Consider the following 18,221-nt stretch of genomic DNA (forward strand, 5'->3'; position numbering starts at 1 on the left):
TTCACCAATTAATTTGAAGTTTAGGTGATTTATCAAATTTTCTATGCTCTTTCTATATTGCAATGATTGATTTGAGTACAAGGGATCAAAATAGAATGAATAAATGTTTTTTTTTTTTAAAAAAAAAAAAAAAGAAAAAAAAAACTTAAATCATTCTACGGAGTAATAATTTTAGGTATTAAATGCTTCCCAAAAGAGACAACAGTAAATTCCCATATGCAACCAAACAAGGCCTAAATGGTCAATGATATGCGATATAGTATAGACTACAGAGTACAGACACACATAGTAGTAGAGTACCACTGTATGGCTGTATTCTAAAACAGAGAAAGTGAATACAATCAATGAAATACTACCTCCGTTAACTATTATTTGCAACAAAGGAATATTTTATATCTCACAAACAATACCCCTTTGTTGCAAATAATAGTTAATGAAGGTAGTATACAGAAATTTTACCAAGTTGAAGCTAAAATAAATCAACTGCTGATTAAGTTAGAATTTTTTTTTTCTTGTCATTTTTTTAACTTTTCATTTCAGTATCTACAAAGCTCCATCCCGCGCAGTTAGAGCGCATAGCATTTACAAATTACAAAAAAGAGTGGAGCTTAAATTAAACCCAAAAAATTTAAAAGGGATTCCTACTGACTAGAGTGACTACTGCAACTGAAGTGTTCTTCAGGCCCTTCTGAAGATATGTACATGTTTTCCTCGTCGGCCTGAAAAAAAACCCTAAAAAGGAATTTACAAGGGCAAAAAGCAAAAACCAAAAGGTCTAACCTAACGTACATCAAACAGCATAGCCAAGCTTTTACCACCTCCACCACCGATCATGATAGACTCATCCTTGCAGTTCAACCCTACATTATCAATGGCCATCTGGCTCGTGCCTCCGCACTTAATGCAAAGAAACTTTGCTGGCACAGCTTCAGAGTCCAGAATTCCAGCACACCTAGTGTGCTGCCAAACACCACACCCATCACATGCCAACATTCTTTCTCCATCGTCATCATGGGCCCCACAGCCACACTCCACTGTCCATCGCTCGACCCCTCTTTCAGAACGGAAACGGCCCAGCCCGTTCTTCAAGGGACACCTGCCCCGAATCCTCACAGTCAGGAGAGAAGGAAACAAAAGCCTGACTTGGGTGGAATCCTCTACACCTCGATAGTCAACTAGCTCTTCTGCTTGAAACCCTTTAAGCATTATGTAAACTTCCTGAAAAACCTTCGAAGCTTCAACTTTAAGGTCAGAAATTGTGGCCTTTAGTGGTAGTACAATGAGTTCTGGTGGTGGCCTTATAGTGTGCTCTTCTGATAGGTACTCAGGTAGTTCTACTTGGCAATATATCAAGATGGCAGAGGGATTCTCAGGTGATAATGTGGTCTCAGGCTTGTAGTTCTTCACAAACTGCTTGCAATCAAGAAGTCTTGATGCCGCACTGACTGCACACTCCCGTCTTCCCTTGGGCCCAAAGGTCATCATAGTCAGGGGATGAAGTAGATTTTCATACAAAAATCTCATGTCCTGTAGAATTTTTTCTCTGGATGGGTAGTTCAGAGAAGAAGGATATGTACACCCAGAACTGCCTAACAGAGAGAAGTTTCCAGACTCGACCCTGAAGATGAATTTCAATTAGACTTCAGCAGTTTGCACAGCTTGAAAAATAATACCAACATAATTTGGAAGCATAAAAAAAAATTGAAGGAAAAATGGAAAATGCTTACCTATACTCAAGTGCACCAGTATTAGGGTTACAACGAGCATGAACAATCATTCCTTCAGGAGTCTGCTTGCCACCAAGTTCCTTGAGACAGTAATCCAGTAGCTCTGGAGAGCCTACTTTACAAACAGCCCCTCTCAGGGTACGCCAACTCACCCATTTGGAACCTGTAACTGCACGTAAAACTCTGATCATAGCAGCCTCAACTCGTTTGATGTCACTTGTCGTCCATGCACACAAGACCCCTGGTGCACAAGATCGACGCTTTTTGAATGAATCTTCACTGACAAGGGATGATTTTTGCACATCATGGACCAAACTCATCACAAAGTAAAAGAGGTCCCTCATATTTACAAGCTCACATTCTGAGAGAGACTGGTAAAAAAATATCAAATCCTGAATGTGAGTGCGTGGCTTCCTCCCTTGACAGATGAAGAAAGAGAGTGGCAAATTGGAGAGAGTTTCGACAGCATCTCTATAGGAATCTTGAGTAAGGGCAAAGCTTCCAGACCCAAACTCATATCCCCAGTTCCCATACCATGGGTGCCCCTTTGTAATAGCATGAAGAAGCCGGTACTCCATCCCATACTTTTTGGATACATCCATGACACTGATCTTTCTGTTGATGTTTGAAAAACAACATTGTAGGATCTTAAGAGGTGTATAAGGAAGCTAGGTAGGCATTAAAACATAATTGATGAAATTACACTTAAAAGACTTGGGAGTGACCCCCATTTAACTTGATTACAAGCCACATTTGGCATATTTTGAAAATTATAGAAGAGTGCTTATATATTGAGATTGCTATGTGGATATCGTCTTTTTAGAATATTCATATACCATCATTATGTTTACCTAAGAGAAATATACTATAGATCAAAAATTCAATTTAATCTTAAAAGAGCACAGACAGTAATCAAGGATAATTTGGGTGACACGCAGTCAAGTAGATAGAACAATCTAACATTCGAATTTTTGTCAGCCAAGGAAGAAAAAAAATAAGTTTAATTTTGGCAACAAATGTTGGAAAATTAATTTGCATATTTGGTCCGGAATAAAAGTATATCTCCACCTTACCACCCATCACCCTCTCTCTCTCACCCACCCACCTTCAATCTCTTTCTTCAGCTTTTTTTCTTTCATTCTTTTTCCCCTATATAGTTCTTTCCCTCTCTTTTTTTTTCACTTCTTTATATGTAAAGAAAATTCTGTTGCTGATTTTATCTACAACACCACACTCATGCATTTCATTCTCCTTTTACCTTTTTTTTTCCCATCCTCGCAACTTTTACCCCCACAAAATAATGGACTGATGTCAAATTTCAAACAATCACATAGGTTATAGTTATAAAAAAACACAAGAATACCCAAATGGAAGATGGAAAAGAAAATTGCTCATTGTAATTGCAAACTTTTTAATCTCTAATTTTTGAAATTTTTCATCCTCAAGAAAGTACAGAAAGGTAAGAGCACCATGTACAATCAAGAGTCCTAACCTGACTCCAAGATATTTACATAGGCGATCCCAGAAGTCCATAATATCAGTTCCTGAAAGGACCCTTGAACCACCTTCTCTACCATTGACTCTAAGAAGGTGTCCATATCCATTAGCATGTACAACACCGTGCAATAGATGAGTAGTGTCCTCCAACTGGTTATACACCCAGTCTTCAGTCTCATCAGAAGTCATCACATGCTGGCATGTCTTACACCTATAAGAAGCAAATTACGACTTTGTTATTGAAATTACTCAGCAATATATCTTTTCAGTTTCAAATTCAAAATATGTGTTCCATTGCTACAGACATACATTTATATAGTAAGAGCCAAAAACTTTATAAAAAAAATGCAACAATCCAATCACAAGACAAGACTATTTTCTGCTTTCCAGTTAACTTCTTGATTAAATATGAAGTAACAATGCCTTAACAAAAATCAGGGACCAACAACCCAAATTTCTTCCACAGTTCCATAATCAATTATATAATCAGAATCAAATTTGATCAACAGTACCAACAAGTAAACAAATACAGAACAGACAAAAATGTGAGAAAATTTTAAAACAAATAAACCAATTGTTTACATCTTACCAATTAAGAGAAATACAAACTCTAACACAGCAAAGTCAACAATCATAAAATTTCAATTACTACATTGTTATCAACTAGTACCATATTCAAACACCATAAGATATTCAAATATTGATTACAGCATTATCACACTTATTCATCACTCCAAGTCTACAAAGAGTTGTATAATAACATGAAAAACAATACTCAAGAAGGTATTGCCTTCATTTTCATAACATCACATAACAATGAAACTGCAAACCAAACAATATGAAAATAATGAAATAGGGGATGAATGCAGACTACGACCAAATCCCGTCTACATCACTTTCCTTTTTCGACACGCTATACACACAATAAAATAATAAATGAGAATAAGTAGCTCACCTAGGATCAGCAAGATGGATAGAATCACCACATTTAGGACATGGCTTAACAAACCCACCAATTGAGTTCCCATCTGCTTTAATTATGAAATGATACCTCTTTGTGCATACTGGATGCCCACTCCATCCTACATTACCAATTACACAAACATATTTAGTACAAACATAATATTTTATGAATATAAAAACCATATATTATAATTTTATACAAACTGAATATTGATTTTGTTTGTACTGGTTAACCTAAATTATTCCTAAAAATCTCAATTGTGTGACCAGATGGCCCCCACAGTGTCTGAAGTGGACTGAAAAATATTTTTGGATAAACAAAACATCCAAATCAAAATATTATTATTATTATTATTATTATTATTATTATTAATTGATTATTGTTTTTACGATTTTACTCTTGAATTAATATTAATTTCATGGGCAATTTAGGAAAAAGGAAGTAAATTAATGATGACGGTCCAATGTATTTGTACGAAAAACTACACAATCACGCAATAAGTAAGGCCCAGTCACACATAACTCAATCCCTTAATGCCACCTGTCCTTACTAAACGACACCGTTTTATTGTCCGTTTCCACCCACCCCCAAAATAACTACACTTTCCAGTGAGACCCAAAACGACACCGTTTTTTCCCAGAAAGCATGCAGAAACACCGGCCCATATATCCCGCTGAGTCAACTCGGCTGAGTTAACTCGGAAAAAATAACCGTTACAGAAAAAACGAAGGGAAACTGAGTCGGTTTACACGACTCGGGCGAGTTGACTCACCAACGACTCGGCACTGGTCGCAGTACACAGATCTGGATCTGGCGACGTCTTCCTCGACAACATCGACGCAAACGACCGGAGGAGACGAGTTTACCGGCGACTCCGGCGAGTCACCGGCGCGGAAGAGGACCTGCCACGTCACGAGGTGAGGGAGGAGAGAAGACGGCGGAGGAAGAAGCGCGTGACGCGCTAGAAACGCCTTGATGTTAGACCTAAACGGAGCTCCGGCGATTCTCTGGCCAGATCCCGGCGCCGGAAAACTTAGGAAGTCCGGAAACTCGGCGGTGACACGGCGCTTCATACGTTTCAACGACCTAGCGTTAACCACCATTGATGAAGAGGAAAAGTTGCAGAGATTTGAGATTGATAGAGAGGAGAGAGAAAGGAAGGAATTGTTAGGGTTCAGATCTGAGAGGAAGAAGAGAGAGAAAAAGGGGGGAAAATCAGAAAATGGGAAATTTTTAGATCTGGGAAATTAATGTTTGTTTGTGATTTTAAAAACTGGAGATTTTTTTTTTTTGGGTTATAAAATAAATAAATAAATGGTGAAATTTGGGGAGGTGGTGAGGTAATGGATGCTTTATTTGAGCCTCGAAAAAAGTGAGGAAGTTTGAGGAGAGAGAAAGAGAAAAGGAAGAAGATGATGTTGATTTTTTCAAAAATTAAAATTAAATTATCCTTTTTCTTAGGAAAGAAGAAAGGCGGTTTGTTTGGAATTGAATTAATTTATTGATGGGTTATATTTTTGGTTAGGCGGTATATGATATGATGTGATGTGATGAAGAGGAGAGAGAAATTAATTAAAGTAAAGATGGAAAATAAAAGCTGGTTAATGGTGAATTGGAGAAGGTTTTTTTTTTTTTTTTTTTTTTTGACAAGAATTGGAGAAGGTTAATGGAATATAAATATGGAAAAAGTTGCGCATCTAATGGCGTTTTATATGTACATTGTATAGCAATTGTATATTTATTCAATTTTTTGTGTTAATTACTACGAGTACGAGTACTTTCTAGACTTTTGGGTTACTATACATGCCCCTTGGGCAGTTGGGCATAGGGTGTTATTAAGTTATTTGGAGTTTGGAATGGGACCCGCTTTTTCAGCATATACTTTTATTCTTTTTTGAAAATTTTTACTGCTTCGTTCGGTATTAATTTACTACTCCCTTCGTCTCTCTAAAAAACGATCCTTTTGGTTAATTTCGCAAGTATTAATAAAGTTAAATAAAAAAAAAGTAAAAGTATATTGGAAAAATAAATTTACATGAGGTTTACAAAAAAAAAAAAAATAGATAGTAATAAAAGTATATGGAAAAATAAAATTTTATATGGAAAAGCAAATTTTGCACAAATATTGTTGTTAATTGATGGGTATTTTATTGCTAATGAGTCATTCTTTTTGGGACTAAAATAAGGTCAAATGGATCGTTCTTTTGGGGACAGAGGGAGTACTTTATCCGTTTTACTGTATAATGTAAGTCTCATATGAAATCAATCACATATAATAAGAAAAGAAAAATATTTGGAATCAAACATTTAACTATAAAATAATTCATAATTAATTTACCTTATTTAAATTTTTTTTTATTTTTTTTTAGAAAAATTAGTCATAATTGTATAATTCACGGTAGAAATTTCCTTACTTAGAGTCATGTCATTAATTTACAACCAATTAATTCCAAAAAAAATTGAACAATATGGGTAGATCTTTTTAAAACATCCAAAATAGTATATAGAACTAGCATTATTAAACGGATGGAGTATTTTTTTTATTAATTTTATTTATTATGCTAGTTGTTACAAAACGCCAAAATTTTAGCCATTAATAAATTTATAAGATTGCACTAGCAATTATGAAAATCAATGTTGCCATTAAAAAAAAAAAAAGAATGAAAAAAATATAGGGAGGTGTTGAATACCCCCAACAAAAATTATCAAAACCGCCAACTTTTTAAGCGAATGTCATTATTGCCCTTATTAAAATACTAAACCCAATCCCATCTTTCTCCTCCTTCTTTTTTCTCTCTCATCAACAACCCCTCAGGATCCCCCAAAACAACCACCACCACCACCACCACAGAGACAATCGACGTACCAGTCAACGGGTTCAAGAGGTGGTGGCGCGTACATGGGTGACGGTGGTTGACGGTGGGGACATGGATGGAAACCGGGGAAGGAGGTAAATTTGTCGATTAGTTTTTTGTTTTGAATTTAAGTTTTTTTTTTTTAAATTCCGGTGGCTGGTAACCGGCGCTCAAAACCGGTTCACCGCGACAGATAACCGACGGTCAAAATCGGTTGACCGTGATGGTCAATCGGTTTTGACCACCAGTTACCGGTGGCGGCCAACTGGTTTTGAGCGTCGTTAGCCAGCAACTTTTTTTTAAAAAAAAAAAAAAAAACTTATTATTTTTTTTATTCAAAACTTATTCTAATTAATTGTTATTATTATTACAAAATAATTATAATTAATTTTTTTACTATTGTTGTAGATAATTATATTGATTAACTGTTATTATTCTCGACAATCTGGTGTAGATGGTGGTGGTTGACGCGGTGGTTGTGGGTTTGTAGTGGTCGACATGGTAGCGTGGGTGGTACCAGTGGTGTGATTGGTGGTGGTTGATGTGGTTGCTTTAGAAGAGGTGGATGGAAATCACGGAATGAAGTTAAGAGAAAGAATATGGGGAAGATTTTAGTAAGGGCAATGTTGTCCCTTTACTTGAAATGTTGGCGGTTTGATTAATTTTGTTGGCGGTATTTAGCAATTCACAAAATATACTCTATATAATAATATGGGGTGTTACCTCCAATAAAAATGATCAAAAGTTCAAAATCGCTCACATTTAGTGTGAATAAACAGCAATGCCTTTAGTATTTCACCACTATCTTCCCTCTTGCCAGCAATTACTAACACCTTGACACCACCACCTTGATCGGCGATAACCACCGCAACTACACTGGCTGGCCGGTGACAACCACCACCACCACCCTGATCGGCGAGGGAATGTGATGAGTCATCTTATTTTCGACAATCGCGGTAATTGGAGCCCAAAACCGGTTACTGTGGCTGGTAACCGGTTTCAAGATTACCATGCCTAGTGACTGATTTGGTAACCGATTTTGGCTTATGGGTACCATGCATTATCACGGTAACTGGAGCCTGTGGTAACCGTTTACAATGCATGGTTCTGGAGCCCAAAACCGGTTACCAAGTACGATCTTCGAAAACCGCATTTGTCGGAAATTAAAAAAAATAAAAAGTCACCACCTTCCCGCCGTCGAGGGAAGGTGGTGGGTCGTCATTGAGGGTGATGTGGTGTGTCATCGGTCAGGGTAATGGTGGTTGTCGCCGGTCGAAATGGGTGGTGGGTCATCGAGGAGGATATGAGATGGTAAAATAGTAAGGGCATGGTTATCCATTCACAACAAATATTGGTGGTGGTGATCATTTTTAATGGCATTGTTTCATAATAGGTAACATATTAAGATCTAATTTATACATGTATAAATGTAATTTAGTGATAAGAATTGTATCTTTCAAGTTTCAACTCTATGTTGAATATGTGGATTAATTCCCCCTTTGAGGTTATTTTATGTGGTAGGGTATGTACTCTTACCCCACAAACCCAAATCCCCAAAGTGCCTTATCTGCTTAGGGTTTGATCTATTAATCTGATAAGTTTTCGTCAAAAAAAAAAAGATAAATTCAAATAAGTGAAAATTAGATAATTGAATACAGCAAAACAAAAATGGACTGATTCACCAATACGAAGTTTCAATTTCATGAAACGTACAATATTTTTATGGGGCATTTTTTTGTGTGTCCAGGGTTACTCGAGTTACTTGGTCAGGGGTTACTCGAATTACTCCTAACCAAGTAGCCCCTCAAGTAACCCTGATCGATCGAGTAGCCCTTGATTGAACCCCATGAGTAACCCCTGATTGAGTAGACTCGAGTAACCCCATCTACACGGCGTGGCTAACCACATTTTTAAATTTGTGTTTTATTGAAAGTCGAAATCTTAATTATAAGTACAAATAGAAATACGGAGTAACTTTTAATTGTTCTCCGTGTGATTTTTATTTATTTTTAATTTTTTTAATAGAAAAGTACCAAGTATATTGTATGCATAAATGCACATACCACAGACAAAATTTTGTGCTTATATATATTGGTAGGTGCAATTTTTAATGGATTGATAAGTTGTGTAAGCATATTTTGGATATCCAACTGTTTAGTATTCCGAAAAATTGGTCTTCAGGAGCAACATGGCAGCACATTGGCATCTATTTTTTCGATCTAAAATTCTAAATTAAGTGTTTGAGTCATTGCACTATGATGTTGTAAACGTATTCTTATAGGTCAATAACTAGAATAAATCACGAAGTACAAAGTTTGTGAATTAGTTGATGTGTGAAGGGAAAGGGTTAAAGAATAGAGTCAAAGAGGATGAAGGTATGTATCATCACTGCCCGTCCCTCTACAACTACTACAATGGCACAAAATGCTTTCCCGGCATTCAGTGTATACCACCACTAGAGCTAGGCATGGGCCGGGTCGTGCAAGCCAATGTGTCGTGTCAAGATTTAGAACAAAATAAATATTATCGTATCAATCAGTTTGTACTGATATTTCATGATAAACTACTAATAAGCACATTTGGAGTGTAGAGATTAGAGAGAGATTAATTTTTAAGATATGTATAATAATTTAAAGGAAAAATTGCTAAAAATAATACAACCTTTGTCCCATTCTTTTTTAAAAATACAACCTTTTGATTATTTTGTAATAATACAACCTTAAGGGGGTGTTCATTTTAAACAAGATAAAATCGAATTTTCGGTGAGTTTTGAGGTAGGAGAAGGGGAGGGGATATTCCATCCTTTCTCATCCCCACCATGAAAAACTCACCCGTCCCCTTTCTTAACCTCAAAGTCCACCGAAAATTTGATTTTATCTTGTTTAAAATGAACACCCCCTAAAGGTTGTATTATTACAAAATAATCCAAAGGTTGTATTATTAAAAAAGAATGGACCAAAGGTTGTATTATTTTTAGCAATATTTCCTAATTTAAAGTTGTATATGTCTCCTCGGGAAAAAAAGTTGTATACTTGTATGTGTTAATTTTTATTTTTTTTATTTATTTTTTTTTACGGGAATTGTATGTGTTAATTTTAAGTTAAGGAGTGCAATTTTTTGATTGACTTACCAACTCAACCAAAAGCTTAAGCTAATGGTTGAGGCCCAGGAATATGTTTTATATTCTATCACTCCCCGGCTCCCCTCACATGAAAGGCCCTTTGGGCTTGAAATGTGGATGCAACACAGGTCCACACATACCTGGTGCGAATTAGTTCCACTTTGAAGGAGGGGGCGGATGAGATTCGAACCCGTGACCTTTGTGTCACGCTGGCTCTAATATCATGTTAATTACGGGTTTGGGCCGCACCCGTCATGGGAGAGTGCAAGTCCACCACTTTACAAAACTAAGGAACCTCAAAATGATATTTGCTATACTGGTACTAAAATCAAGATGAGGAGATGGAAGCTTTGCAATACTTGTGTCTTTTTGGTAAAGATGGATGCTCGATCAAAGAGCTATGGAGTAGTAATCACAGTTTTCAAGAAAAAGAAAAAATTAAAAAATTTTGTAATGCCTTTCACCAAAAAATAAAATAAAATAAAATTGGAAATAATAACTTATTTAGGAGTTGTTTGGCCTATTTTTCTGAAACTCTCTCTCAATCTAAGAAATAAAAACTACACCAAACAAGGGAAATTTAAGAAGTAGAAACACTTTTATAAGAAGCTCAAAATAGTTTTTAGGATGGGAAGCATGTCACTCAAGCTTAAAATTTCTAAACATATACTGTACAAGTTTTCAAGTTTGATTGTTTGTTTGTTTTTTTTTTTTTTTTGAGGGATTTTTTTTTTTTTTAAAGATACATTAATCATTAGTTCTAAACTAGGTAAAAAACTATGGAGTAAACTGTATCAATTTAAACTGGCCTTCTGGCACGTGCAATGTACGTAATGTTTTTACAATATAGATTTTATTTTGTAATATGTTTTGATTGGAAAAAGAATAGTTTATAAAAGAGAAGAAGGGTGAAAATTGAATGCAATTGTAGAAGATATTAAGTTGGGGGGAAAGTGAATCAAATAATATTCACATGTATTGCATTAAAGCTAGTGGGGTTTAAATGTTTAATTATGATAAAGGGGATTAATGAATGAATTAATGAAAAGGTGAGGTGGCATGTGCCATTGGTGAAAAACAAAGTTGACATGTGTCATGATGGAAATGATGGTTTGTGTTTTTAAATACTAATAATAAAGTATAGAGTATAGATATAGATGTTTGGGGTGAGCCACAAGCATTATGAAAAGATTCTTTTCTAATTTTCTTTCCTTATAATCTATCTATACTATATACTAAAGTAATCACCAGAGTTATCCCTTAAGTACACATGTCACATTCACAACAAAAAATTTCCCGCCCAAATATTTTTTAGCTTTTTTTTTAAAAATTTCTTTTTTTCTCTTAAAAAATAATATGATAAAAAAAATTTAATGAAAAAAAACTTACAATAATTTATAAAATATTTTAAATAATGTATCTAACATGAGAATTTTAAGGATAGACATGATATGAATTCAAATTCAAAAATAAAAAATGTTGCATATAAGCCATCTCATTTAAACTAACTCCATTTTAATTGAATTTTATTAATTAATTTATTTATTTTAATTTTCAAGTCTTATTATTATAAATCCGTGCATTTGCACGGGATAAAACTAGTAATATTACTATAATTATCCTCATTTATTTGGTGTGATTTTACATCATCTCACATTTTTTCCGAACATAGCTTAAAAAGACTAAAATTTTATATAAATATCAATTTTATACACGCAATTTATATGTATTCACTATCTAAACTCATATCACTATATCAGTCATATGCATCGATCCTTATTAATGAGTCATGCATTTTCATGCCACATTGCTTACAAAAATTCATTTCTCCATTCTCTTTAACTTCCTTCACATGAAACGTCTTAATATGCATGTGATTCACAATTCCACTTTCATGCATAATGTAACTACAATTATGTACCACTTTAACTAATTATATCCCTTAATTCCTCACGTCCACTACCTAATTATCACTGCATGCATAATTTAGATTTAGAAATTGTGCTTTTCATTCACTAAAAAAAAAGCACTTTGATTCCCCATAAATAAAATAAAAATTATATAAAACACCCTTATTAATCTACCCAATAAATCAATTACCAATATGACCTAGCAAGCCTTGATATATATAAATTACTTTCTGAGTTTTATACTTTGATATACGTAGTAGATGAAAGTATAAATATATACTTTCTCCAAGAGAGTATAGTTTTGCACTCGGTATAATATTAAAGTCAATAAAAAATCTAAAACCACGCGTCCACGCGCCAATAAATAATACTCCGTAACAAAGGGAGTAAAACAAGATAAATTAATATCAAATATTTTTTGTAAACTCGCTCTGATCTTGTTTCTGATCTTGCTTGAGCTAATTAAATAAGTTCAATTAATTGAAAAATCGGATAAATAGATCAAACCCTAAATATGTTGATCAGTTGATGTAGTTGTGTAGATTCTCATCGCGGTAAGTAGCTATAATATATATTCTCTATTTTAATTTTCTCCCCAGATTATCCAAAGTAGGCAATTAAATTAAAGAAACGTAAGCATCTCGACTCTTGAGTATATATTTCATGGAAAAAGGCAAGGCATATCATATCATGTAGACATCCTTTATTCATGAATTATGATCACAACCATTAACAATGCTTTCAAAGTATGTATTGATCCATACTTAGCCTCTGGATTTGTCTGTCATTGCCCACAACTTTCATCCTTTTGTACATGATATTTATGCTTCAAGTTTACTTGCAAGGAGAATAACATGATTTTTCGTTAGCAAACAAACAAGTTGGTGTGACACCCTTTAGCTTACATTTTTTTTTTGTTAATTATTTTGAGCGTATTCATGTTTGGAAAAAGCTAGGTAATGTGAGCTCTAAGTTGTAAAGTCATAGTTAAAAGACTTTTTTTACAAATTATATGGAGTACAAGATATAATACAGTATTAACATCGTTACTGTTTAAATATAATAAATTAAATTCGTTTTAGCAAGTTAATTTAAATTTATGATTCAAATTAAATCGTATGTGTTAACTTAGATTAATCTCAACATTGAAGTGAATTATAAAGTATATTCTCCAAAATAGTCCAATGCCACTATTTGTATAAGAAGGACTAAAAAATTTATCTATGTATAACACTCGTTTAAAAAAAAAAAAAAAAAAGAAGACGAGATTATCTCAGTTGTGAAGATGGATTAATGCACAATTAAGTATATTCTAAAAGACTAGCCAAAATTACGGTTATTGTTATTAATTTTAGGAAAAATTGTCAAAAATAATACAAACTTTGAGCGATCTGCTGAAAACAAGTCAATCTTTTAATAATTTCTAAATAATACAAATTTTAAGGGATATCCGCTTTAAACAAGTTATTTTACCTACAACTTATTTTTTGTCAAAAAAAAAAAAACCTACAACTTATTTAGCCGATTTGTTTATTTATTTATCTTATAAAGTTGTTTAAAAATTTTAGAAAAATAATACAATATCACGTGTCCCATATAACCTGTTCATGAGGTAACTAATCGGTTTTAACTTGTTTAAAACAGATACCACTCAAAGTTTGTATTATTAAAAAATAGTTAAAAGTTTGACTTGTTTTTGACGGATTGCTCAAAGTTTGTATTATTTTTCACAATTTTTCCTTTTATTTATCTATAAAATAAATAAATATGTTTTCTTAAAAAAAAAAAAGCTATGTTTACCTCCATTACTTAAGCCTAAAAGTCATACCAAAAGGGAAACGAAAAGGAAAAACCATGCATAAAATTATGGCATCAAAGAGGAAATTTGGGAGTAAAGGCCACAAGTTAACAAACTTTGCAAACAAATTGTGCATCTAAACCAACTAACGCGAACCCCTCTTTATATGCTTTCTTACAACATTTTACGTAGTCATTATATACTTCTTCGAAGATCGTATACCTTTTAACAAATAACAAAAAAGAACCAAAAATATACCTTAACATTATATTATCAATCATGAAGAATTTATGCCTGATGAGAATACTCAAGAAATTGAGAATTATCAATTTTATAGTTCTAATATGTGCATTTTTACATGCTAGATTGGCATCAAGTGCTCAACAATTTACAGCAATGTACGTCTTTGGAGATTCACTTGTTGATAATGGAAACAACAACTACTTGACCGCCCAAGCTAAAGCAAACTTCTACCCTTACGGGATTGATTTTTATCAAGGCCCTACCGGAAGATTCACCAACGGGAAAACCATAATCGACTTTCTCTGTAATTTCATTAATCTCATTTCTATTCGCGAATTTACTTTTTACTTTACTTTGTATTGCATGAAACAAGTTTATAGTGAGTTTGAATTAGAATTTCAAAAACAAAAAAAAAAAAAAAAAAAAAAAATCAATAAATAAGACGTAAAATGAGTTGTGACAACGCAATGTACTAGTAGATTTCTAAAGGTATAGCATGGCACAACGTACGGCCAGGTCCCTAGGATGGCTGGCAGGACATGACCACCAAGGCTTAGGCAGGGTTGCACCATGTCAACACAAATCACACAATCCATTACTATGCTTATATAGTTGATTTTTTTTTGATTGATTGGTTTGATCTTCTTAATTTATATAACCCATCCATATTTGAAATTGTTTTTTTTTTTTTGTTTCTTTCCTTTTAATTTATTTAACATGTCATATATTCATACTTTATGAACTAAATTATTTATGCAGCTGAATCGCTAGGACTTCCCTATTTACCACCTTTTGCAAATCCCTTCTCTACTGATAGAGACATCATGTATGGTGTAAATTACGCCTCAGCTGCCGGGGGAATTCTTGAAGAAAGTGGACAAGCCTTGGTAAATTTCCTCTTAATCCTTAGAATCTCAACTTGTCCATAAATCTTCTCATCACATCTTTATTTATTTATTTTTATTTTTTAACTCGTACTTTTATACAATGTATTATAAATTTAAGTTTTAGGCCGATTTGAAAAGCAAAGACGGCCATTATTTATGCCAAATAAAAAAAAAACATTTTCTTTAAAATTTTTTAAGACGTGTATTATCATTTGATCGGTATCATATTTAGACATGTTATTCCTCTAATTTGGTCTTATTTCCTTGGTGAAATCTAGGCCCCGTTTGGTTTAATGTAAAACATTTTCAATGGAAAATTAGTTTTCATGGAAAACATATTTTATGAAAACTAATTTTCAAGGAATAACACAATTGCAAATTAGTTTTCCTTTGTTTGGTTGCATACAAGAAAAGTCCAAAAAATAAAAAATAAGAGTGGAAATGTAAGGATGAATGAGAGGGAAGTAAAAAAAGAAGTAAGGAGGAGAGAGGAAAATGTGGCTTTCCTTGTTTTTGGAAGGAAAATATTTTCCATTATTAAGGATAGAATTTTCCACCCTTGAAAAATTGTTTTCCACTCTTTAACAAACCAAACAAAGGAAAATGAGGAAAAATGGAAAATTCATTTTCCATTAAAACCTTTTACATCAAACCAAACAGGGCCCTAATGATGAGTGTAATTTGTGACAGGGAGAAAGGTTTAGCTTCAGTCTACAGGCTCGGAATTTCGGAATTACCAAAAGACAGTTGCAGAATCATATGAATGAGACGGAGTTGCAACAATACCTTACAAAGGCTTTGGCAGTGGTTATACTAGGAAGCAATGACTATGTAAACAATTACCTCAATCCAACTTACCCAAGTCAATCTAAATTCAAGCCCGAAAATTATGCTGATATTGTCATCAGCCAATACACAAAACAAATTCAGGTACGACAAATTGTAAGATATCCATCATACACTCGGGTAGTGTCATAACCATCCATGCCTTCTAAGTTTACACCAAAATTACCTATCAACACAAATTCCTAAAATATCAAAAAGATATGAAATAGGGTGTTTATGTATCCTCGAGATCAACTACGAGTTACTCATTATAATAGTTAAAGTATAAATGCGTTTGTTTGCATAATAGAGTCTTCTTAAGAATATGACATGAACGTTTAAAGCAACTCAAACCTTTCTTAGACAATAGGACTTGATTTGCTTCACAATGTAATTCTAAGAAATAAGGGTACATGTGAACCTTGCCATTAACACCGTCTCACCTTCTACACAGGCACTATACGATCAAGGTCTAAGGTTGTTCTTCTTGGCTGGAGTAGGGCCAATTGGCTGCACCCCTTCTCAGAAAACAGCGGCTCAACTGCCTGCTGATAAATGTGTTAACTTCAGCAATGATGTGGTTCAAATGTTCAACATAAGGCTAAGAACCTTGGTTGATCAATTTAATGTCACACACCCAAATGCAACTTTTATTTTTGGAGATACTTTCCAGGCTCTGACGGATATACTTGCTCATCCTTCCCAATTTGGTAAGAAATGTTAATTGGAAGCAAATCTTAGAATACCTGCAAATGCCCTTTCTTTAAAACTGGTATTAGATGATTGTCCAAAACTTTGTTAATACGAGACATTTATAAGTTATGGAGAACAAAAAATGGAGAAAGATATCCTAAAAAAATCCAACCTCAGTTCACATTTGTCTAATGTTAGTAATCATCTGTGGATTGCAGGATTAACAGAATTGGAGAGAGCATGCTGTGGAGTGGGGCGAAATAATGCAGAAAAAATGTGTCTTCCTTTACTAATACCATGTTTAAACAGGAATCAATATGCTTTCTGGGATGCATTTCATCCAACAGAAGCTGTTCACAGGCTCCTAGCTTTAGCGGCATTTAACGGCCCTAAATCTTATTCTCACCCCTTTAATCTCAAGGAGATAGTTGAGATGACCAAAGTTCAGATCTGAATTCCCCTGTTCTGTAAACTAAAACTTGTGTAAAAGTGCAGCTATGATTGATATTTGACAATGAAGAAGTTAGTATGTATACTAATTCAATTTATTGAACTAATGTATTACTTACAGTGCATAAATGTAGCTTCTGCATGTATTTAGCAGTAGTTGTGTTTATTATAGGCATATAGCTTGACAGTCCTGTGTAATCGATTTTCAAGGTTTAAATAATGAATTAAAGGAAATTTTATAGCTCTTGTTGCACCTAAAAATTTTAAGGCTTCTAGACTCCTAATAACCAAAATATAATTATGTTTATAATCCAATTGAGTTTGTTTCATGTAAACTTAAGGTTAATTAGACCCGAAAAGCAAAATAACCAAGCATACACACCACAAGTTGAGTTCAAATTGTCTGCATCAGCCTACTGCCAAAAAAAACTTGGTTAAAATTTCTTTGATGATAAATTTGATTGAGAGAGTCTCATACTCTCATGTGATATACAGATTGGTTGAATTCTTCACTGGCGATTGCAATCCTGCATCAGGCTTCAAAGGTCTAAGTTCTACGTCTTCATCAATACAGAGGCATATAATAAGGTTGAACTAGAAAAGGAAATAAGTCACATATTCGAAATGATGCAGCAAGCAAGACTTCTCGGCTCAGGAAAACTAATGGCAACTAAAAGCATCTAAATCTGTGAAGCTAACAGAAAATTTCCAGAAGCAAACATACTACGTAGCAACAATACTGATTTTAGGTCTTAGCAATTCTAACATTCAAAACATACTAATCATATTCCAAGTGTTTTGGCGTTAAAATCTCAGTTCTAGGTCTTAGCTAATTATATTGCTTTCATCATTCCGCAAGAGCACAAGCAATTAAAGGGATGTGTAATACTAACAACTTAATGTCACACTGCAAGCTTTGACACAATAGACAATAATGAGGACATAAGAAAGAGATAATAATATTTAGAAGGCTAATTGCCTATAAAACCACTTAATTAAAGACATCAAACTGACATTGAAGAAAGAGAGGTGGTACAGAGAATATAACTGAGGCACAATTCATTAAGAAGATATGACATCATAAAAAATTAAGTTACAATATCGAACTACAAAAGTACCTGAGGCACTATCGAGGAAGCAGCCCTTTACTTCCATTTTACAGAATAGCTTGACAGCTACACTCATAACCCTTTCTTGCAAAAGCCTTTGATTGTTGAAAATTCAAGTTTCACAGCATCACACAAACAAAAC

General features: G+C 33.9%; 3 protein-coding genes across 3 annotated transcripts; 2 read left to right on the forward strand and 1 right to left on the reverse strand.

The window, feature by feature from the left end:
- Nucleotides 1-490: 490 nt before the first annotated feature.
- Nucleotides 491-5,819, reverse strand: LOC110701374 (PHD finger protein At1g33420-like). The gene is made up of 5 exons (XM_021879033.1): nucleotides 4,961-5,819; nucleotides 4,180-4,306; nucleotides 3,220-3,435; nucleotides 1,728-2,342; nucleotides 491-1,618 (listed from the first exon to the last, which is right to left on the reverse strand). Exons 1-5 carry the CDS (start codon nucleotides 5,289-5,291, stop codon nucleotides 781-783), a joined length of 2,127 nt encoding a protein of 708 aa, XP_021734725.1. The 5' UTR covers nucleotides 5,292-5,819; the 3' UTR covers nucleotides 491-780.
- Nucleotides 5,820-14,114: 8,295 nt separating this feature from the next.
- LOC110701487 (GDSL esterase/lipase At5g08460-like) lies at nucleotides 14,115-15,980 on the forward strand. Its single transcript, XM_021879133.1, has 3 exons — nucleotides 14,115-14,419; nucleotides 14,875-15,002; nucleotides 15,693-15,980. Exons 1-3 carry the CDS (start codon nucleotides 14,152-14,154, stop codon nucleotides 15,978-15,980), a joined length of 684 nt encoding a protein of 227 aa, XP_021734825.1. The 5' UTR covers nucleotides 14,115-14,151.
- Nucleotides 15,981-16,091: 111 nt separating this feature from the next.
- On the forward strand, nucleotides 16,092-17,579 carry LOC110701532 (GDSL esterase/lipase At1g71250-like). Its single transcript, XM_021879166.1, has 2 exons — nucleotides 16,092-16,537; nucleotides 16,739-17,579. The coding sequence occupies exons 1-2, from the start codon at nucleotides 16,414-16,416 to the stop codon at nucleotides 16,972-16,974; spliced, it is 360 nt and encodes a 119-aa protein (XP_021734858.1). The 5' UTR covers nucleotides 16,092-16,413; the 3' UTR covers nucleotides 16,975-17,579.
- The last annotated feature ends 642 nt before the right edge of the window (nucleotides 17,580-18,221 follow it).

Source organism: Chenopodium quinoa, unplaced genomic scaffold (assembly GCF_001683475.1).
Source record: "Chenopodium quinoa cultivar QQ74 unplaced genomic scaffold, ASM168347v1, whole genome shotgun sequence".
Lineage (NCBI taxonomy): Eukaryota > Viridiplantae > Streptophyta > Magnoliopsida > Caryophyllales > Amaranthaceae > Chenopodium > Chenopodium quinoa.